This window comes from Colossoma macropomum, unplaced genomic scaffold (assembly GCF_904425465.1).
Source record: "Colossoma macropomum unplaced genomic scaffold, Colossoma_macropomum, whole genome shotgun sequence".
NCBI classification, from domain to species: Eukaryota; Metazoa; Chordata; class Actinopteri; order Characiformes; family Serrasalmidae; genus Colossoma; species Colossoma macropomum.
The window spans coordinates 39,509,097-39,532,723 of NW_023494805.1; the positions used below are offsets into that span (position 1 = coordinate 39,509,097).

Here is a 23,627-nt window from a genome sequence, read left to right on the forward strand (position 1 = left end):
CCTGGGCAGGGCGCTCAGAGGGCTGGTTCCTCTGTTCAAACTCCTGGACAGAGCGCTCAGAGGGCTGGTTCCTCTGTTCGAGCTCTTGGACAGGGCGCTCAGAGGTCTGGTTGCTCTGTTCGAGCTCCTGGACAGGCGCTCAGAGGGCTGGGGTTTGTGGTTCAACCGGACTCTGTTTATCTTGGCTGTAAAATTCTCTCAAAGCTCAGCGTTATAAAGGTACCTTGGCTAATTTTTTAGTGGGACAAGCGAAGTTATCAGTGTGGAAGTCCTTCAGGTCGGTGTCTGAAGGGCAGGAGATGGATGTTTTGAAACTGTTTCGAGCTCTAGTGGAGTCACGCATTAGAGTTGAATTTGTCTTTTACCAAAGCACTCAGAACATTTCCTGTTTTGAGGAAAAGTGGTGCGCTGGTGAAAGTGTTGTATCTGTCAGTGATCTGGGTGCGATATTCATTGGTGAATCTTTGTGGATGGGTGGATTTTCTTTGGGGATCCTCATTATTATTAATATAACTATTAGGATGTAACATTCTTTAATTATTAATGCTTCAATAAAAGGGGGTTAAAAGTCTTTCTGTTTCTCTCTCTCTCTGTCTCTATCTCTCTCTGTCTCTGTCTCTCTCTGTGTCTCTCTCTCTTTCTCTCCTTCATTTCCACTGCAGCAGTGTTTAACAGTGGAGTCTCTTCTTTATAACAGTGTCTCCATCAGTCTGATAACAGCAGCTCTCCAAATCATCAGCTCTCCACACTCTGAAAACGTCTGAACATGTGTGTGATTTGTAGTCTTTGTACTATTTTCGATGAAATATAGGGTTTAAATCATTTGCATATCATTGAATTTTGTTTTATTTACATTTTGCACCGCATCCCAACTTTTTTGGAAAGGGGTTTGTATTTCAAATATATAGAAATACATGTCCATATATTTTTTTTTCCATCTCAGTGTCTTTAGTCAGGGAACATAACTGTACCATAATCCACTGAAATGATATGTTCTAAGCTGTACTGACTCCACACACCCCGTCTCGTCTCCAGGCTTTTATTTTACTGTTCTGTTTAAAACATTCGGTTATGAAAATGTACAAATACAAACTTTTCACCTGGAAAAACTTATTTAAGGTTCACAATCAGACCTTAAAACCACTGTTGTACCTTGATGAATGAAACGTTTACCTGAACAGAACCTTTATTTCTAACAGTGTACGATTAAAACTGTCTCTCTTCAGTCCTGAATGTTTCTGGTAGAACTGCTGCTTTTACTAAATAACCTTCAAAGAACCTTTTTATCAGAGATGTTCAGGTCACCTGTATGAAACAGTCAGCAATCCTGCTCAAATACGTTTAATTATTTTAATTTTTATTTATTTATTTATTTATTTCCTGTTGCAGTTCCAGTAGTAACCAGTAGGGTGACTCCATACACCATCAGCATCTCTCGTTTCTCTCTGTCTTTTTTTTCCTGTCTGAAGCCCCGCCCACTGCTGGCTGAAGGAGGGTCGCACTGAGACGAGCCCCCAGATTCGCCCTGTCAGAAAGAGAGAGAGAGAGAGAGAGAGAGATTGCGTTCTTGGATGAGAAGAAAAATAGGGGATCACATCACGCACACTTCCATCCTCCGTCCTCTGTTCTCTCTCGCTCCCTCCTTTTCTCTCCTCAGCACTGAGCGCTTTAACAGAGTAGTGAATTTTTCTCCTCCCCTTTCTCTCTCTCCCTCTCTCTCTCCCACTCTCTCCTTCTCTCCTCCCCTCTCTCGTCCTTCTCTTTCCTCTCATCCCTTTCTTTCCCCTCCTCTCTCTTCCTCCTCTCATCCCTCCGTCCTTTCTTCTCCCTCTTGTGCCGGCAGTGGCAGCTCAGCCACCTGCACTCATCTTCTCTCTCTCTCTCTCCTTTCCTCTCTCTTTTCTTCCTCTTCCCTCCATCCTCTTCTCTTTTTCTTTCCACCACTCCTCTTTTCCTCTATCTTTCTCTCTCTCTCCTTTTCTCTCTGAACTGGATCCTGTCTTTTTATTTTTCTCTTCTTCTTTTTTTGTCCTTCATTCCTCTTTTCCACCTTATTGGGAATATCTCTGAAGACGGGCGGTTCATCCAGGAGGCGTTTTCTCTTCCAGAAAGGACTCTCATCCCTCCGTCCATCCATCCTTCCCCCCCTTCTTATTAGAACACAGAGGATTTGTGGGATTTTACAGTGAAGCTTCATGGGAAAACGACTGGAACAGCAGCAAATGTACCAGTACACCTACTACTACCCTCACTACCTCCAAACCAAGGTAATCTCTCTCGGTCAGTCTTTCTCTCTCTCTTTCTCTTTCTCTTCCCCTCCTCCCTTTTTATCTCTATCCCATGCACTCTCCCTTTTCCCATCTCTCGCTTTCCTTCCTTCCGTAATCATCCTTCCATCTCTTCTTATCCATTGTCAGTCTAAGTGACTTTGTCCATTTGTCTTGCACTCGTCCTTATCTCTCTCTCTTTGTTTCTCCGTCTATCATGCTTTTCTCATCTGAATCAGATCTCTCTCTCTCTCTCCACTCCCTCCCTCTCCCTGTCTGTCTCTCTCCCTCTCGCTCTCTCTATTTCTGTGATGATGGATAGTTGGCCTTGGTGTTAAAGGGACGGGTTGACAGGTGTGTGTGTGTGTGTGTGTGTGTGTGTGTGTGCGTTAGTGCTGTTTATGGTGTAAGTCAATGGAACCTGAATTTTTTTGAAGTAGTTTTGGGCCGTTTCTTTTGATCCATTCTTCATAAGATTTACACACAATGTAAAGGATAACAGACATTTTCAAATTATGTCAAAAACTGAAAAACGACAAAAATATACATATGAAGTTTATATACGAGATTTTGCTCCAACAGCACTTATATAAGTAATGAACGAAAATTGATTACATTTGTCTTATTTGAGCAAATTTGACCTTAAAGAAAGAATTGTTTCTATTTTAAAAGCACTGCATGTTATTATAGTTATATGACAAAATTCATCAGAATGCATTATTACCTTCAATAATTCTACAACATTATTATCATGTGAATGCAAAGCCTGAACATGTGATTTCCAAAATAAAGTGAACACATTTTCCATTTTTCATCACCGACATCCAGCAAGAGCAGCAGTGACTGCATGTTCTGCAGTGACTAGCAAACACAGCTTTGAACAGCTGTGCACACACACAATCATCATATTTTTCATAAAAAGGCAAAATGTTACTCAATTGCAGCATGTCTGTGTTTTGGTACTGACAATTCTTCATGTTCCACCCTGACTTTCAGACTTTAAGACAAATTTGCTTCAAAATAATGGGATCTAACTGCTCACCATGTGGCCATTAGGGAAAGAGATGCTGTCACTGACTATGTTTTGGTCATGACAAAAAAACATGGGACAGCATTTTTTAAATAACGTTTATTTATTCAAAAATTAAAGTCATGATAAAAAACTAAATCTTTCAGCTTTACTTTGAAAAATTGAGGTTAGGGTTTTGGACAGACACCGCCTGATAGAAAGAACCCTATAAATGATGATTGTGTATATATTTAGCTTACTTTCTCTATTAATGCCTTGGGATTTCACAGATCAGAACATCATCCTTGTAAATATCTAAGGTTATTAGGTTAATATTTGTTTTTTTTATTTCTGAACCAATTAAGTAGAACATATATATCATATATAGAGTGGGTTCTTGTTACACGTGAGGAATTCAAGGGGAGAACGAGCTCCACCAAGCTGCTGCTTTTGTTAGTTTGCTGCTCATTGATTTAATATGTAGGTTTCACACAAGTACCGTCCAGCGTGGTAACCAGAAGGCAATGTCCACTACTAATGTTACTGATATTGCTGGATTAGTACTGTTTTGCTTAATTTGGACTTACAATTCAAGAGTTTCATCCCCAAATGCTGCATATTCATTTGTTACAGTCTTAGGTATAACAAATTTTTAAGAATTTTAATTAAAACTCTGATCCACTTATACCAGCACAACACCCACTAACTCACCAAAACCACATCATTGTCACTGCAGTGCTGAGAATGACCCACCACCCAAATAATACCTGCTCTGTGGGGGTCCATGGGGGTCCTGACCACTGAAGAACAGGGTAACAAAGTATCAGAGGAACAGATGGACTATAGTCTGTAACTGTAGAACTACAGAGTGAAACTATATGGTCAGCTGATAAAATGGACAGTGAGTGTAGAAACAAAGAGGTGGACTTAATGAAGTGTCGAATCGGTTTACATATACATATACTTATTAGGCCATTGTGTGGTCATGTTGTTGTTCAGGCTTAAATCTTTTTCTGTTTTTATATTTTTGAGAGAGAGAGAGAGAAAGAGAGAGAGAGGGAGGGAGAGATACAGGCTCAAATGTCTTCTCATATGTCTTCACTGCTTCACACACCTCGCTGTCTCTGATATATCACACCTCCTTCTCTCTCTCTCTCTCTCTCTCTCTCTCTCTCTCTCTTTCTCTCTCAACACATGGTTCTCACCCAGGTTTCCTCAGATTGCTCTCTAGCTCTCCTCCTCCTGTCTCGTCTGATTGATGTATGTCTGTGAAGGCTGCATCTGTGTGATCAGACTGATGTTTAACACTATGGTCAATAACATCAGTTTATATCAGCCCTGCTAATCAGACACGGGCAGTAATGGATGACTTTTATTTCCATGTTTATCTGAAGTATATTAAATCTCAGTGCACTGAGGCAAGAGGAAAACTCCTCATCTGTACGTCCTCGCTCTCCGAACAGAGTGTCCTTATTGATCACTACACACTGAGATCGATGGAGTGGCTTTTCACCAAATCAGATACTACCAGGAATATTCACCCAGGAGCTTCAGGCAGGCCTGAAATCTGGTTCGAACCCAAATACAGCTAGAGAGTTTTCCAGACAACCTGACCTCACCCACAACGCCAGGTTCTGAGTGTAAATCTGAATCAAGCCTGACAGAATTCTGTCTGAACATGACCCGAACCACATCGTCAAATTTTATGGAATTTTGTGGAAAAGTTCAAAAGAGTACTGTCCCAAACAGACTCGAACCATCACATCATCATCCAAAGTGCTGAATGAACCTCCCATTTCTGATGGCAGGGCTGGCTGAATGGCTATGCAGCAACAATGACAGCGATCATGAGCTCATGACTACAATAATACAGTTATCGGTGTGGTTGGTATGGTGTAGTGGGTAACTACCTGCCTTCTATGCTGTAGACTGGAGTTCAATCCCCGCCTGGGCAGCACCCTACACTATACCAATAAGAGTCCTTGGGCAAGACTCCTAACACTACCTTCACCTACCTGTGTAAAAATGATCAAATTCTAAGTCGCTCTAGATAAGAGTGTCTGCTAAATGCTGTAAATGTAATCTAACGTTAAAAACTAATTTGCTGTCCAAAATTAAGGTTACATTATGTTTTAACATGTTTATTCATCTGTAATACTTTTAAACAATACCCCAAATGTTTTTAGCCTGAAGAAACTTTCCATGTTCTCACTCTTTGTGGTGAGGTGTTACCCTTCACCTGTTTAGCCCTAAAACTATTTTGCAACATTGAACATATTGAACGTATAGCATGAAAATAATTTTGGCCAAACAAATTAAACGTCTTAGTAGCATGCACCCGTCCCCTGGGCCCTGATGACAGCCGCAGGACCGGAGGCAGTGCCCAGGAGGCGGGGCTTGAGACTTGCACGCCGCCCCCCACTCCTTCATGGATTTCATCCTCTCCCTGCTGTCTTCGCAGGGTTTTGTCTGGGCTCGGAGTTCAGCCCCCGCCTTCCTGCAGGTTCTTGCGACTGTCATTGGGGCCAGGGGGGTTATAAGAACGGGTGCACACCAGTCTTTTTAAATGTTCCATTATCTCTTGAGCTTGAGCCTCGTACACGTCAGAGCTCGATAGAACCATGAACACTCATAGAACTGGTTCTTTACATGATGAAATGGTGAAGTGGTTGGAGAACATGTTGTATATGGTTCTGTATAGCACCAAAAAGGGTTCTGCTGTTGTTGCAATGCCAAGCTTGTAATATTAGAGGAACCCCTTTCAGTGCTGTACAGAACCCTTTTCAACCCTTTTCAAAATAAATATATGTTCTCCATTAATCTGAATAACGATTTCACCGTGCAAAGAAACATTTAATCATGCAAATGGTTCTTTATCGAAAATGTCTTTACTAAGGAACCCTTAAAGAACCAGCTTTTTTAAGAGTGTAGGTGAGCCAAGCATTCTAGATTGAAACTTTCTAAGGTAATGGAAGTGGAAGCAGTGAAGAATAAAATAAACTGAACTAGAGCTAAAGCAGCGTGGAATCTGTTGAAAGTGGCAGGGGAGTTATAAGAACCCAACAAATATTTGGGAAATGTTGTCCAAACCCAACTGAACCTGCCGTAAGCAGTTGGGTCCCACTGGGTTTGGATGAAAACTTCCAGCTCCTATACAAACCCCATACACTCAACTTAACCACCACTTTGACCAAAAATATGGCTCAGAATGTGAGCATGGCTTTGCAGATTGCAGACAAGTTTGAGATTCTGTACCAATTACAGTCCATTAAACAGCATTCATAATATTAATGTCAGCATAAATGTGGAATAATAAAATATATTTTAACAGACTTAATGAAGAGAAAATAGTCAGAGATAAGCTGCATAGTTCCTGTTGGGGGTGATGCAGGGGTGAATGCTGCATCCAGTCCTGTTTAATATTCTTTGTCTTGTTTAAAGAATAGCAAATGAATGATTTTAAAACAGCTCAGTGATGTTCGAAGAGAGAACCTTAATTAAGAGCATGGAACGTGTGTTGGGTCTAGTTTTGTTTAATCTTTTGTTTAGATTTAATCTTTTTTAACAAACTATAAACTCTGAGATCTTTATTAATCAGTTTCATATTAGCGTAATTAGATGATTCCGCAGATTACTTATCGGGTTTATGGTTCAAAATCATGATCAGCGTCACACAGTCAAGGTCAGACACAGATAATCTATTTATGGATGATTCTATAGAACAAAGCTGAAAACACATTTGGGAACTGATCGTAGACTTTAGACTAAAATCCTTTTGCTTTAAGTCACCCTGTACCTGAATTATGTTTCTTTTATTAAAATAAATGACTGAACATTCCATTTAGTTTTAGTAGTGACTGTTTCAATAGTGACAATTTAAGCTCATTTTGAGCAGAACTCAAAAATGCAGCCAATACATGAATAGCAAACACAACTTTGAACAGCTGCTCACACAGAAAATCATTATATTTTTCACTAAAACACTAAAAAACATACTTAATTACACAAAATATGATCATTCTTAATGTTCCTCACTGATTTCCAGACTTTGGGACACATTTCCTCCAAAACAATGGGATCTAACTGCTCACCATGTGGCCATGAGGGACAGGGATGCAGCCTCACTTCCTGCTCTAAAATACAGGGGCGTGGCTAAAACAAGGCTCCGCCCACAGACTAAAACTCTGTGTTTTGGTAGTGACATGAAAAACATGGGGCAGCACTTTTGAATAAAGTGTTTTTTTTACTTAAAAGTTCATGACGAATCAAAAACATTACTCTCACTTTAAAAGAAATCAAAACATCTTTTGTAAAAAAGAAAAAAAAACCAAAACAATAAAAGTATTATTGTTTTCCCACATGTAAATTTAGGGGTTAGGGTTTGGGACAGACAGCTCCCAACAGAGAGTACCCTATAAATGATGATTGTGTATATATTTAGATTATTAATATCCCTATTAATGCCTTGGGATTAGACAGATCAGAACACAATCTTAATGAAAATATCGAAGCTCTGAATACGTTTAAATAGTTTTTTTACTGTGGGGGCGCAGTTTGAACTAATTCAGTAAAATGGTCCATATGGTGGAGATTGTGTTTTAAATTCATCACATATAATTAATGCTGATGTCTCAAAGACATATGAGTAACAAGGCCACCCATAAAGGTTCATAAGAAGAGTTTGTTTGTGTTCTGCCAATTTTCACAATCGTGCAATTTTGCGTGTTGATGTCAAATGGGTCATCACTGTTTGGAACAGTTTATTTGGCTCGTTTAAAGGCCTTAGCCTGACTTTCATTTGAGATAACTTCAATGCCAAAACCAGCAAACAATAAAGACTAAAACATCCAAGCAAACGAGAAGACATAAACAGGCCAGGCTGTCAGTTTTAATCACATGTTCATGATATCAGTGCCAAGAATGAAACATAAATTATGCTGTTCCCACATTCTTGACATTCATGTAAAAACAAGAGTCCTGATCCTAATTTAGCCGCTGTCTATACCTCTATGCCCACAACCACGCAATATTTGTGTTTTCATTATCCTGGTGGAATCTGGACCCCACAGATGTGGACATGGGTGTGGTTTGTGATTTCTGGCAGTTTTATTTTTGTTTTATGAGACACGGTCATATAACACCAAACATCTGGACCATAAAGAGGTTTTAACACCTCATACACTCTCTCTCTCCCTCTTGCTCTCTTTCCCTCTCGCTGTCTCTTTGTCTCTGTGACAGTTTGAGTTACCTTATTTCCTCTCTTTGGGTTTTAAGGCTTGGTTACCCTTACAGCGCTAAAACTTTTCATTGTTAGTATCTTAGATTTTATCTTAGAGGATGTGCTACTGGCGGTAGCAGAGTTTGGTAGGATCTGAGAACATCGCCTTGGCTTCAAGGATGAATAAGGCTGTGGTGATGTTTATGAAGGAGAAGACACCAGCCGCCCGATAGTCGAACAGAGAATCACGGTAACTGTTTTATACATTTGTTTTGCTGTTTTCGTCAATGGCTAAGCTACCAATTTCAAACATATCCCCTTCTTTTCCCATCATGATGTAGTACATGGTCTTTGATGGTTTGGCAAAATGGGTATAGATATTAGACAAAAGTCTGGCCTTTTGGTTTGTTTTGTCCCTTAGACAGCGTGTGCTGATGTTTTTGAATGAACTCACTCGGGACATTTTGTTTAAATTTCTTATGAAAGCAGATAGTAAATCAGCATTGTCCAAAGCAAAACATATCCATTTTTGTTGATTTTTATTTTTCTACATCATTTAAACATGGCAGCTGTTCTTTACGTTTCAGGATGAATGGACCAATAGAAATGTCACACAGACACACATTTTCTAAACCACTCATCCTTCTGGGTCGCAGGAGCCTATCCCAGCCGTCAAAGGGCGGAAGGCAGGAAACACCCTGGGCAGGCTGCCAGTCCATTGCAGGGCTAGAAATGTTACTTGGAATAAAATCTCTTTAAATTAACTAACCTTAAAAGAAAAGAACATCTTTGCCTTATCCTGCAAAGTTACCATTCTTTGAACAGAGATGATATGCTATATACGAGCACAAGGAGTACATGGTGTTTAGAGTGCGGGAATGTTGTGACTCCCACTGGAGAACGTGTCTCAGTCTCTGGTAATGAAGTTGGAGTGAAAAGGCCAGAAATGGTATATCAAGATGGATCCCAGGCTTCTGCAGGGGAAAGTGTAGGAGCAGGGAAAAGTGATGCTTCAACAGGCTTAAGTGGAAGCTGCTAGCAGAGGTGAGGTGGGTGTTGATTAGTCTGTAGAGTCCGTAGACTCGTCAGTGGTACTGGATAGAGAGGATAAGGGGGTTTCTTCAGACTTTTCTGACCAAGAATCTCAGGCTGGAGAGGATCAACAGCTCTATTCAGTACAAGAGATAAACATGTTGCTGGATGAAAAATTTTGGAAAGGTAGTGGAGGTCGCTGGTTTCTTTCCTGATGCAGAAAATGAACTGAGCAAACAAAAGATTTCACCTCTGGCGAAGTTACGGTGGGGCAACGCTCCTGTTAAACTGAAGTGCGCTGACTAACTCAGTGAAGATGCTTTCTCTCTTTTGTATTTCTGTCTTTTAAGTGTACAGGTAGACGCTAGAGCACATGCGTCAGGCTCCAGTCCTCGCGGGTCAAAACACTGCAGATTTCAGCATGCTGCCTCAATAAACACACTGATTCATCTCCTCAGCTAATCAACTAAGCCTTCATGAACTTAATTCAGAGCAATAGATGAAGGTAAATGCTAATCTCCACAGACCTTTGGGCCAGACGGTCCCCAGTTTGACATACCTGCTGTAGAGGAACAGGGTTCTTTTTTGTCAATATTAATGCACATAATCAGGGCGTTGAGCAGGTAAGATTATTCCAGAAGTTGAGGAGTGCGACAAAGCAGCATGACAATAATATTCTGGTGGTGGTGGGGCAGACTGGGATTGCACTACAGATTTTACACTAGCCTCACACACGGTCTGTTGTGATACTCGGTGGGTTACTTAGGAAGTAGGAGTTTGTTAAAGTTTTAGTTTTAAAACGTTAATGATTCATGATAATGTTGGCTAGAACAAGAAAACAGATATGTTACGGTCATGCTAATGGGATGCTGATTCATGACCCTTTTGGAAAAGATGTAGAATAAGGAAAGCAGACTTTGACCATGTGGGTTTATGGTGGGAGGCAGGCAAGATATGTAAATAAATAACGCCTTTTTGTCAGCAGTTTACTGTACATACGGCAGCAGCAGTGATGTGTACAGTCTGGGGGCTTGAGAGGGAGATGAACATGGTAGAAGATGAGATGAACATGGTAGAAGATGAGATGATCACTAGGAATGACATAGGGGTGGGGAGGAATTTATTGGAAGGGAAAAGGAAGGCTCTAGAGTTGCTTCTTTACAGGCAGGCAAAAGGGGCTCTAATTAGAGTGTGTTTCTCCACTATCAAAGACATGGATGCCCCGACTGTCTTCTTCAACTTGGACTGGAAGGTGACACAGCAAAATCTCATGCTGTTTCTTCAGCGCCTGAAGGACTCTTGACTTCTGTGTCTGCTGAGATGAGAAAGATTGCAGCGGATTTCTATGCAGATCTTTACAGTGCTGATGTTACTAATCCTGACTGTAGAGATGAGCTTTTGGAGGGGCTGCCAAAACTGGGGACATTGCATGTTAAAACTCATGAATTGACTTCTGCTGTCCAGCAGCTCTCCATTGGGCACTTACCAGGCACTGATGGCCTGCCAGCTGAATTTTAAAAGAGCATTTGGAATATTATTGGTATGAATTTGTTTGAAGTTTTTAAGCAGTCCATGCATGCTGGGAAGCTGCCTCTTATCTGTACACGAGCAGTGCTGTCTCTTCTTCCTAAGAAGGTTTATTTAGGACTTCGGAAGAACTGGAGATATGCAGCACTATTGTGTACTGACTATAAAATACTAAATAACAGACTAAAGCAACACATGTATGAAACAGTGCATGCTAATCAGACTTACTTTGCACACGGTCGCACTATAATGGACAATCTTTTCTTTTACCGTGATGTGATTGACTTGTGTAGTGTGACTTCATTTGACTTGCTGTTAATAGGCATCCGACAGGGTTGATCATTCTTATCTTTTTGGTGCTCTTCAAAGCTTTGGGGTGGGGAAAGACTTTGTGTCCTCGGTTCAGCTTTTATATTCTGGTGCAAATTTGGTGGGGAACTTAGCTGCCTGATCAAGATTCAGAGGGGACTCAGGCAGGGATGTCCTCTGTCTGAGTAGCTATTTAGGCTTGCAATTGAGCATCTGTTAGGCAAGTTGAGGTCTAAGCTATAGAGGTTGGTGATGTCAGGATTAGGTGACAAGGTGGTCTTGTCTGCATATATAGATACTGTAACTTTTTATTAGAGAGGAAGAGGATGTTCAGGCCTTGACTCAAACTCTGAGTTTTATCATGGGACACTGGCAGAGGTCCCACACTAGACAGCAGGCCTATGATAGGGGTTGCTGGGGCTGAAGTATCTTGGTGTGTTTTTAGGAACAGCAGAATATCAGGATAAAAACTGGGAGGGAACTGTAGAGAAGGTCTGTGCTAAGTTGTCTCAATGGACTTGGGTCCTGCCTCAGCAGTCCTACAAGGGGACAGTCTTGATGGCCAACAACTTGTTTGCCTCAATGCTGTGGCACAGGTTCTGAAGTTGGAGAATTCCGAAGAAGAATGGTGGACTGTTTTTTAGACTGGCCAAAACATTGCACTCATGTCTTCATTCTTTATCTGCCTGGGAATGAGGGAGGTCAGGGTCTGATTGATCTGCCTAGCTGAATAAAGGCTTTCAGACTCCAAACAGCACACAGACTCTTGTATGGCTCAGGGGTGGCTGAGGCTGCCACACCCTGTGCTCTTCTATGATGAGTTGAGGACTTGGGCAGTGAGAAGCATTTGTTTGTGTTGTGGCTGAAAGACAAGGACTTGTCTGGGACCACTGCTTTCTATCAGTCCACACTGAGGGCCTGGTTCTTGGTACTGAGGACCACCAGGACTGAGGCTCAGCTGTGTTCTTCTGTTGAAGAGGAACCTCTGTTTTATAATCTGTTAATTCCAGCTAGCTTTCAGAAGTATCCGCCTGCGCTTTCAAAGGGCAGGCATTACAGAACTCAGAGATCTGAGAGCTTGTTGAGGCTTGAAATCAAGCGACGTTTTAAGTTCTGAGATGGGAATTCTGTCTGTTCAGCTGCTGCAGAGAATCCTGGCAGAGGTGATCTCGGCACTGCCTGCCTCCTTCAGGGTGGCTTTGGAGCACCACTCGGGTAGAGGCCAGTGGCCAAATGTAGGCTAGTTGTAAATGTTTACTAAATTCAGGTTTATGCATTATTAAATCAGAACGAGCTGCACCACAAACTAGTTTTAACGTTGAGTTTAGTAGTTACTAAATATTTATACCCCCCTGAGCAGGTGTAAGTTTTGTGGAAACCATCAGAAAACACATAGAAAGCACAAAAAAGACCAAAAACATGACTTTTTCAGTTATGGAGCTAGAAATTCTAAACACTATACACTGTGATTTTACTCACAGCTCTAATCATCGCCCTGATTTAAACTCATGAAGCTAAACACCCACAGCTCCAGCTCAGAGAGACTCAGCAGCTGCACAAATGGCTAAACTGATCTGCTGTTGTGTCGGTTATCCAAAAACTGGCATTTAAAAAGCTGCATATTTGGTTTTCTTAGGGAAATATTAACGAATAAACAGACAGCGGCTGTAGATCATTAGCTTTATTCAGTTTAACTTGTTCACATCATTCCCTTCTATGTCGTCGCGTTTCCATGACAGCGGGTTTACTAACTGGTTCTGAACATGTTATTGTCATGTTAAAGCGACAAATGTGTTAGTTAGTTGTTACGAGTTAAGACAGGGCTTATGGATTTTAGGTACAACCAAATTTAGTAAGAGGTAACTGAGGACAAACTTAAGTATAAACGTACACAAACCTTGTGCAACCCAGTCCAAGAACCTTTCCCATCTCTCCCTATCACTGCTGAAGCAGAGGATTATCAGAGGAGGAAGGGGCACTTCTCTCCTTGGAGCTTCCATGAATAGCTGGTTTCAGGGATGCATCTAAGAAGGTGCTGTATGGTGTCTGTGTGAAGGTCCTTCACAGAAGCTCTTTGGCTGGTTTGAAGGTGTCGATGTGATCGAGTCTGTTCTCCATGAAGCTTTTAGAGATCCCTGTACAGGATCTGCAGTGAAGGATTGTACATGGGACTGTGGCCACCTTCAGACATGTGGTGCATGTTGATCCCCATCTCTGAAAGGCAAGAAACTGTAGAGCGTTTATTTTTAGCTGTGCAAGGCTCACAGGTATGATAAATTTATTGAAAGTTTGTTGCAGTGATCTTGGGACATGGTGGATACATACAGTGCAAAAAATGGTTTCTTGTCAAGTAAAATTATCTTAAATATAGTCAATAAATCTAGTATTTCTCCTGTTGAGATTGTTGTAAGCTTAATGTAAGACTTTCTATCTAATTTCTAGACATTTTACTTGCTTTAAGTAATTTTATAATGTAAAATTATCGCACTATATTGGCAGATAAAGTTGCTTGTTCTAAGAAATGTGCTTGAAACCAGTAAAATTATCTGCTGTTATAGTGAGAGAATTTTACTTAATTACTTAAAATGTGTGAAAAGTGTCTAGAAATAAGCTAAATAATCTTATAATAAGTGCACAACCATCTCAAAATGGGAAATATTAGACATATTGACTAGATTTCAGATCATTTCACTTGACAAGATGCCGTTTTTTGCAGTGTAGTCTTTGCGTTGCTGCTTGTTCAGACTGTACAGACTTTCGGCTAAGACGAGGTAAACTTACTACCTACTTGTGTTACATGTTACAGCACAAATGCAAACTTAGTTTTACTTTTATCTGACCTGTTTCCAAAAGCACAGTTGGTTTTATGTGACTCTGTTTATAATTACACATTCCATGCTGTTTAAAAGAATGGTTATGGATGTGATTATTCATAAACAAACACACATTTACAGCTTGTGTAGAAACGAGCAAATAAGGATTTTCAGCTGAGCTGCGGTTTAAACAGTTCATCAGTAAAAGATCTGCTCGAAAATCTTACAGTCTGGAGTCAAATTTTGGGGAGCACTACGCAGTGTGTGTGTGTGTGTGTGTGTGTGTGTGTGAAGTAATAGATGGAAGAGTTCATTGAGTTCACACAAACACACACACACACACACACACACACGTGCAGAGACGATTACACACTCTGGGGAGTGTGTGTGGAGTGTGAGCCAGAAACTGATAGCTGTGCTGTCTGCCAAGAACATGAGCGCACACAGACACACACACACACACACACATTTTATCTGTACAGTGTGATTACAGTATTTACTGCACCTTGTGACTGTGTGAGTGTGAAAATTTGGGAGGATTGTGTGTGTGTGTGTGTGTGTGTGTGTGTGTGTGTGTGTGTGTGTGAATCTTTGTTTTTTAACATTCTGAAAACGTCCAGGTTTAAATTATCTCACTGAGTGAAGATGAGGACTAATTCAAGTTCAGATGAGGTCAGAACTCTCTCTCTCTCTCTATCTATCTCTCTCTCTCCCTCTCTCTCTCTCTTCTCTGTTGTCTCTAAGGTTTACTGAGGGCTATAGTCACTGTGCCATTTCTCCATCACCCACTGACCCCCACATGCACACCAGTCCAGACACAGTGTCGATACACGCACCTGTAATAAACAGTCCTTTAACACAGCAGTGGCTCTGTTGGTGGTGATGTAATATTCAGTGCAGTATTTGTAGTTTGAGATGACTGATTTTCATCTGTTGCTGGTTTTTATCATCAGATGGAGCAGAAACATGACTTTGGTCTCCACTGCGTCATCACTTATTCTGAAAATCAGTTTCCATCATGAGCCACGTTTAAATGCAGCCTGATAATCCCTTAATAAACCGATTAATAGCTCAATCGGAATAGAATACGTCCATGTAAACACATCAATCAGAATAGTCTAGTCCGATTGAGGCCATTCGGAATTCAGTATCTATCCGATTGAACGAGGTGAGTAATCCTGTAAATAATCCGTTAAATAGAAGAATAATATCCGTGTAAACGCCTGTATCTGATTACATTCCCTATCGGAAAGTTTAAGTCCGTTCTGATCATGTTCGTCACGTCATAGTGAAAGTTTATACCGTTCAACATGGCGGAGCAGAAACTGGTCTGCAGAGGAGACGAAGTTTATGCTCTGATCTTTAAAAGACGGCGGTGGGACGGACGTCCAGCTTTAATTTTTGATTTAATATGCTCACAGTGCATAGATATCCCAGCACCATGTCCTAGCATCAAATAAGTGTTCAGTATCGCATCACAAAGTCTTCAGGATGTCTGAACATTACATCCATGCATCAAGTCAAAATACAAACTATCCACAAACCAGAAAATAGCTAAAGACTAAGTAAAACTTAGCCGCCAAAGATCCTAACTATTTATCATCAGAATTGAATCCCATGTTAATAGGAGATTTTAACTAACTAGCGAAGTAGTGTTATCAGTGACAAAACAAATGGTATTCACTTACCTCCAACTTTAACCCTTTAAAATTCAAGGCTTATAATATACTAAAGCTTATTATTCAGTAACTTCAGGGACTTCAATGCGAATTGGTTGAGCCATTCTTAGGTTATAAAAGTGTGTAATGAAACATTGCGCCCACCTTTTAACAGATTAAGCACTCAACCTTAGTTCAACCTAATCTCCTTAAGTATCATGTGGTAGTGCTGCCTAGTGCATAAACAAACTGTGCCCAAACAATTGGCCTGTACACAGGGGGGATATTTAATGCCTCTGGGCCATAGACAAAAATGGGCACCATGGATACACTTTTTTAATAGCTCTGGACTTCTGAGTGGTGCAACTGTCTACACTGGAAAACGTGGTACCTTGCACACTCATACAGAAATATGTAATATTTATTTTTGTATATTGATTTTTAGGTTGTTGCAAGCATTTTGTAAGATTATTTAACTTTATTTATTATTAACTTAATTTAATTTCAGTCAGTCATTTTATTAAGTGAAATTATCTTTCTGTATTGGCAGTAAAAACAAGCATCTGCTTGTAACGCGGCCGAATAACTCAGACGCTCGCGGTTAAAAAAAGAGAGTGAGGCTTTAATGTTTGAGTCAAAATCCAATATCGTGGTCCAAAAGCATTCGAAGGTCAAATCCAGCAAAGGCAAACAACACAAAAAGACAAACATAAGGCGAACAAAGTCCAAAGGGCAAAGGCAAAAGGGCAAAAGTCAAAAACAGCAAACAGAGTCGAAAACCGGAAAAATCACAATAGACAGAAGAATATAACGCTCAGTAGCTCTTGGGAAAAGAAGCAATACCATGCAAGGAACTAGACTAAAAGCCCGGGCTTTATACTAAATAGTAAATTATACTAATAAGTAACATAATTATTTTATTTGTAGGAAAATAATTAGTAATTGTAACATATTCTTTTTTGAATAGTAATATGTTAACATTAACACTAGCATTAAGTCCGGTCTGCTGAGCCTGGGCAGCACTCTGTCCTGACTGAAGAATCAAAGTTAATAGCACTAATAAAGCACTTTTGCTTTTTTTCTTGTTTTTGCGTTACTCTCAACAGCTAGAAAATCACACCGTAGAAGCTCCTCTACAAAATGTAGATTATAGCGTAATTTCCTTAGACATACAAGTCTGTCATTATGCAGTTGTCATAATTATCACATAACACATGGAATAGTCCATCATAACCATGACCAAGGGTCTCATGGAAGCACTAGATGGCTGCGTACCTGCCCAGCACAAAGACCGGCCCTGCCTGTACCTGTTCTCTGTACACAGATATCAGTTTTAACTTCATAGGTCATTCTTACATACTAAAAATTCTTGGACTCTTGGGCATTTTGTGTCCAGGAATGGAATTAGTTTTTTCCTGGACAGACAGTCTAAATCTCAAACTGTTCAGGGAAATCCTGGACTGGTGGGAACTCCAGCTTTAGATGCTTGAGTTTTCTTTCTTTTTATTTGTTTTGTTTCTAAGCCTCATGCTAATGTCTTAGCATAGTGCTAACGTGCTGCTGGAGTTGGTGTGGTGTTGTATTGTAAAGTGTGTTTGTCTGTCAGTCTGAGTTGTAGCGTAGCACAGCGCTAATACAGGCTAGAGGTCATGTAGCCCCCTGCTGTTAGCTCATATAGCTGTTCTGCTCTGAAGGAACCAAAATGTTCCGAAGGCAATTTGCCGTGTCCACTGTTTATTTATTGATCTAAACGTCACTTTATCCTTTGAATTACAAGGTCAAATGAGGTCCGGTGCATGAACTTTGAGGGTCTGGGGGGGTCCCGGACCACCCATAAGAAAAGGGACTACATGACTTTCATCTGGTGGCATGGGCACTAATCGGATATGCATCTGATCTAGAACCACATATTAGAGTGGCTCAGGTTGGATTGAAAAGATGTTGGATAGTCTCTGTGGGAATTTGTGCCCATTCAGTCAGAAGAGCATTTGTGAGGTCAGACACTGATGTTGGACGAGAGGGCCTGGCTCACAATCTCCGTTCTAGTTCATCCCAAAGGTGTTTGATGGGGTTGAGGTCAGGGCTCTATTAGGGCCAGTCAAGTTCTTCCACACCAAACTCATCAAACCATGTCTTTATTGTTTATTAACATCACCTTTCACTGGAACTGAGGGGCCCAAACCCTGAAAAACAGTCCCAGCCCATCATCCCTCCTCCACCAAACTTTACTGTTGGCACTATGCATTCCAGTAGGTAGCATTCTCCTGACATCCACCAAACCCAGATTCATCTTCAGACTGACAGATAGAGAGCTGATTCGTCACTCCAGAGAACACATTTCCATTGATCCAGAGTCCAGTGGCAGTGTGATTTACACCACTCCAGCCGACGCTTGGCATTGAGCATAGTGATCTTAGGCTTGTGTGCAGCTGCTCAATGCTCAATGCTCAAATGCTCAATGCACAGTTCTTGTGCTGATGTTGCTTCCAGATTCAGATTGGACCTCTGTAGTGAGTGATGTAACAGAGGATAGTAGATTTTTGATATTGTCCCTAGACACTTCAGTTGACGGGGGCAGATTTAGCAGGGCAAAAATTTCATGAACTGACTTGTGGCAGAGGTGGCATCCTGTGACAGTGCCACCTTTAATGTCACTGAGCTCATCTGTACGACCCTCTACTGCCAGTGTTTGTCTATGGAGGCTGCAAGTTATGTGCTTGATTTTATACACATACAGCATGTTGGTCCACATATGTTTTACCATATAGTGTATAAGTCTTTAAAGGACAGTGACAAAAACAGTCAGTTTAATTGGAATTTCTGATCGTTTTCTGTTTCTTTTCTTTCCTAACTGGTTTGCCTGTTAATGGCTGATGCTGTTGCAAAACTTTAAAATGATTATTATTTCCTCGTTTTCTCAAACCCTCCCTGCTTACTTTCTCTCTCTCTCTCTCTCTCTCTCTCTCTCTCTGTATTGAGCATTTAGAGTGTGGAGGAAGCAGATGTATTCTAGCTGTGGGTTTTTATGTCTTGTTATTGGGTTATTTACTGTCTGACTGCAGGGAATGACAGAGAAAAAGAGCAGGATGCTCGTAAATACCTCACACTCAAACAAAGAGAGAGAGAGAGAGAGAGAGAGAAAGGGAGGGAAAAGGACAATGGAATAGATAATAAACTTTCTAATGGTAATGCATGCATAATGTAATGCTTAATATCTTTGAGAAATGCAATGATGTATTTCAGTAATGTAATGGTGATGTAATTGAGTATGTGATGATATCTTTGGGTAATGTTACTGATATATTTGAGCAATGTAACAGTGATGTATTTGAGTAATGTAGCAGTGACGTATTTGAGTAATGTAAGGGTGATATCTGAGTAATGTAACGGTGATGTCTTGAGTTGTTTGTAATGTTTGAGTTGTTATGCGCTTTGTCTCATTGTATTCTATTTTTATTTTAAATAGAATGCAATGTTGTGCAAATCATGTAAACCATATTTGTAAAGGAATATACTACAAAGACAACATATCAAATGTTGAAACTGAGAAATGTTATTGTTTTTTGAAAAATATATGCTCATTTTGAATTTGATGCCAGCAACATGTTCTAAAAAAGTTGGGACGGGGGCCTGTTTACCACTGTGTTTCATCACCTCTTCTTTTAACAACACTCTGTAAGCGTTTGGGAACTGAGGAGACACTGCTGTAGTTTTGAAGGTGAAATGTATTGCATTCTTGTTTGATATTGGATTTCAGTTGTTCGTCGGTCTCCTTTGTCGTATTTTTCATTTCATAATGCTCACAATGTTTTTAGTGGTGACAGGTCTGGACTGCAGGCAGGTCAGTTTAACACCCGGATTCTTTTAATATGGAGCAGTGCTGCTGTAATACATGCAGAATGTGGTTTTACATTGTCTTGCTGAAATAATCAAGGCCTTCCCTGAAAAAGATGTTGTCTGGATGGCAGCATATGTTGCCAAAACATGTATATATCGTTCAGCATTAATGGTGCCTTCACAGATGTGCACATCACTCATGCCATGTGCGCTAATGCCCCCCTACACCATCATGAATACTGGCTTTTGAACTGTACGCTGATAACAAGCTGAGTGGTCTTTAGACTGGAAGACACAGTGTCCATGATTTCCAAAAAGAATTTCAAATGTTGATTTGTCGGACCACAGGACACTTTTCCACTTACCCTCAGTCCATTTTAAATGAGCTCAGGCCCAGAGAAGGCGGCAACATTTCTGGATCCTGTTTATATCTGGTTTCTTATTTGTGTTTTAGAGTTTTAACTTGCATTTGTGGATGCAGTGATGAACTGTTTTCACAGACAGTGGTTTTCAGAAGTGTTTCTGAGCCCATGCAGTGATTTCCACTACAGAATCATGTCTGTTTTTAATGCAGTGCTGTCTGACGACCCAAAGATCACAGGCAGCAAATACTGGTTTTTGGCCTTGTCCCTTACATACAGAGATTTCTCCAGATTCTCTGAATCTTTTAATGATATTCTGTACCGTAGATGATGAAAAGCAAAAGTTCTTTGCTGTTTTACATTGAGAAACGTTATTCTTGAATTGTTGCACTATTTGATGGTGCTGTCTTTCACAGAGTGGTGAACCCCTCCTCATCTGTACTTCTGAAAGACTCAGCCTGTCTGGGATGCTTCTTTATACCCACTCACGTTACTGACCTGTTTTTTAGCATTACACAAATTTACCAGCCTTTTGTTGCCCCGTCCCAACTTTTTTGGAACATGTTGTTGCCATCAAATTCAAAATGGGCATATATTTTTCAAAACCAAAAAAAATGATCAGTTTTAACATGTGATATGTTGTCTTCGTACTATTTTCAATGAAATATAGGGTTTAAATGATTTGCACATCATTGCATTTTGTTTTTATTTATATTTTGCACAGCGTCCCAACTTAGAAATAGATTTGTATTTTCCACCCCTGATTAGGGATTCTGGTCCTATTCAAACTCAAGGTTTGAAGTAAACAGCCAACATAAATTGCTGGGTAAATATTTCATAGCTTCTGCTTTTTAGTATAGTTTCTATGCACATGAAATCACTGTTTGTAAACAGTTTTGGAGAAAAATGCAGCTATTTCACATTACTTATGTCTGTGTGTCATATACAGAGCTGCTGACCCATTGCTGCACTTCACTGTGTGTGTGTGTGTATGTGTGTGTCTCACCTGCTGAGCGAATCATCCGGCACTAATGAATTAACACACTGATCTATTCACAGAGAGAGAGCAGGGAGACATAAGAGACTGAGAGAGAGAGAGATAATAGACTGAGAGAGAGAGAGAGTGGGAGAAATATATATAGAGTCTTCCCTTTTTAAAACACAAAGGTAAATCAGTAAATCCCTTTTGTCATTTTAAACTAATCTTTAAAATTTCATTCTATTATCTTAAAATTGGTGTAGAAAAAAATTCAAGTCTGTAGGAAAATAACCTAAAAATGTTGACCTCTGACACATTGTGGCTGCAGCACATGAATCTATCAGCATGAGGTGCGTGGTCTGACTAAGAGGGCTATAATTCTATCAGGGACTGTCCAGTTGTGACCAAACCTGGAACATGACTTGCTAAATTAATTCTTAATAAAAGTTCCCAATAATTAAATGACTGTAAGTCTAGAACTAACTATACTAAAATGTTGCTCCTTATTGCCACCGATAATTAAACTGTCTCAAAGCCTGAACTGCTGCCATGTAAACATCTCTCATCTGAAGAGAATGTGCTGGGTTCGAATCCCAACTGAGCTGCAGCTGAAAAAGTCATACATGTCAGCATCATGATGCTTCAATCCTGAAATCTTCATAAGAAACGGAAACTTAAAAATGATCAAAGAAGTGTTAACTATTATAAACATCAGGGCTTCATACCGCCTGATTGGACTTGTGGTGCTTGGACCCCGATGATTGCCGCTCACAGCCGTATTATCACTACTAACATTTCTAGTATTTCTATTATCTCTATTTCTCTCTATCTCTCTAAGTCCATTAAACTGAATGAAAGAGCGAGTGACTCTCTTAGCCACCTAAACCTCTGAGCTTCCTGTTTAAGTGGTAATTCTCTATATGATACATTACCACCTGACAACACTCTCTCTTTGTGCAGTCTACTGTCCAACATCCAAACCCACAGCAGAGGCTTGTGTTTGATCTGTATGTATGAGGCAGTTGGGAAATAACACAAACACAGAGTAATTGACCGTCTTTAACTCCACAAATGATTTGCCACTCGTAATACTTAGAAACAAAACTGAAAACACATGCTGGAAAGACGCTGCAGCTGTATGGGAGAACATTCAGCTATTGTCCTGAAATCAGTTCCAATTTACTGAATGAAATAAATGAATAAATACATGAAAATAAATAATCACTTGTTTGTTATGCTGTGTTTTGGCATTTAGTTCCACCAGTTTCAGGACATCTGATGCCAGTTAGCAGAACAAAAGTTTTATTTTAATCAGAATGATGAAAGGATGTTCCTGAGTGGAGACTGACTGAAAGAATTTTTATAAGAGACTTAATTGTCTTTGGTTATATGGGGTTTGGCTATTACAGTAGGCTAAGTTAGACAGAGTGGACTAAGTTAGTACTGTAAAGTACTGAAACGTGTGGAGCAGATTAGTACTAAAGCATGTGGAGTGGTTCAGTACTGAAGCGTGTGTGGAGAGGGTTAGTACTGAAGCATGTGGAGCGATTTAGCACTGAAGCGTGTGTGGAGCAGTTTAGGACTAAAGAGTGTGGTTTAGTGCTGAAGTGTGTGGATTAGTTTAGAGCTGAAGCATGTGAAGTGGTTTAGCGCTGAAGCGTGTGGAGTGATTTAGTACTGAAACGTGTGAAGCGGTTTAGATCTGAAGTATGTGAAGTGGTTCAACGCTGAAGCGCGTGGAGTGGTTTAGTACTGAAGTGTGTGGAGTGGTTTACTGCTGAAGCGTGTGAAGCGGTGGACTGGTTTAGAGCTGAAGAAGTATGAGAAGTGGTTTAGAGCTGAAGTATATGAAGTGGTCTAGTACTGAAGTGTGTGGAGTGATTTAGTACTGAAGCGTGTGTGGAGTGATTTAGTACTGAAGTGTGTGGACTGGTTTAGAGCTGAAGCATGTGGAGCGGTGTAGCACTGAAACGTGTGGACTGGTGTAGAGCTGAAGAAGTATGACAAGTGGTTCAGAGCTGAAGTATGTGGAGTGGTTTAGTAATGAAGTATGAGGAGTGGTTTAGTGCTGAAGCGTGTGAAGCGGTTTAGTACTGAAGCGTGTGGACTGGTTTAGAACTGAAGAAGTATGAGAAGTGGTTTAGATCTGAAGTATGTGAAGTGGTTCAACGCTGAAGCGCGTGGAGTGGTTTAGTACTGAAGTGTGTGGAGTGATTTAGTACTGAAGCGTGTGTGGAGTGATTTAGTACTGAAGAAGTATGAGAAGTGGTTTAGATCTGAAGTATGTGAAGTGGTTCAACGCTGAAGCGCGTGGAGTGGTTTAGTACTGAAGTGTGTGGAGTGATTTAGTACTGAAGCGTGTGTGGAGTGATTTAGTACTGAAGTGTGTGGACTGGTTTAGAGCTGAAGTGTGTGGACTGGTTTAGAGCTGAAGCGTGTGAAGCGGTGTAGCACTGAAACGTGTGGACTGGTGTAGAGCTGAAGAAGTATGAGAAGTAGTTCAGAGCTGAAGAAGTATGAGAAGTGGTTTAGAGCTGAAGTATATGAAGTGGTTTAGTACTGAAGTGTGTGGAGTGATTTAGTACTGAAGTGTGTGGACTGGTTTAGAGCTGAAGC

At 40.5% G+C, this 23,627-nt stretch overlaps 1 protein-coding gene across 1 annotated transcript in view; it reads left to right on the top strand.

The window, feature by feature from the left end:
- Positions 1-1,490: 1,490 nt before the first annotated feature.
- Positions 1,491-23,627, top strand: part of LOC118826568 (RNA-binding motif, single-stranded-interacting protein 3-like) — a 115,588-nt gene continuing 93,451 nt past the window's right edge. The window contains exon 1 of the mRNA XM_036597572.1: positions 1,491-2,267. Coding sequence (XP_036453465.1) covers positions 2,196-2,267 — 72 coding nt within the window. The 5' untranslated portion in view covers positions 1,491-2,195. The remainder of the gene's footprint in view (positions 2,268-23,627) is intronic.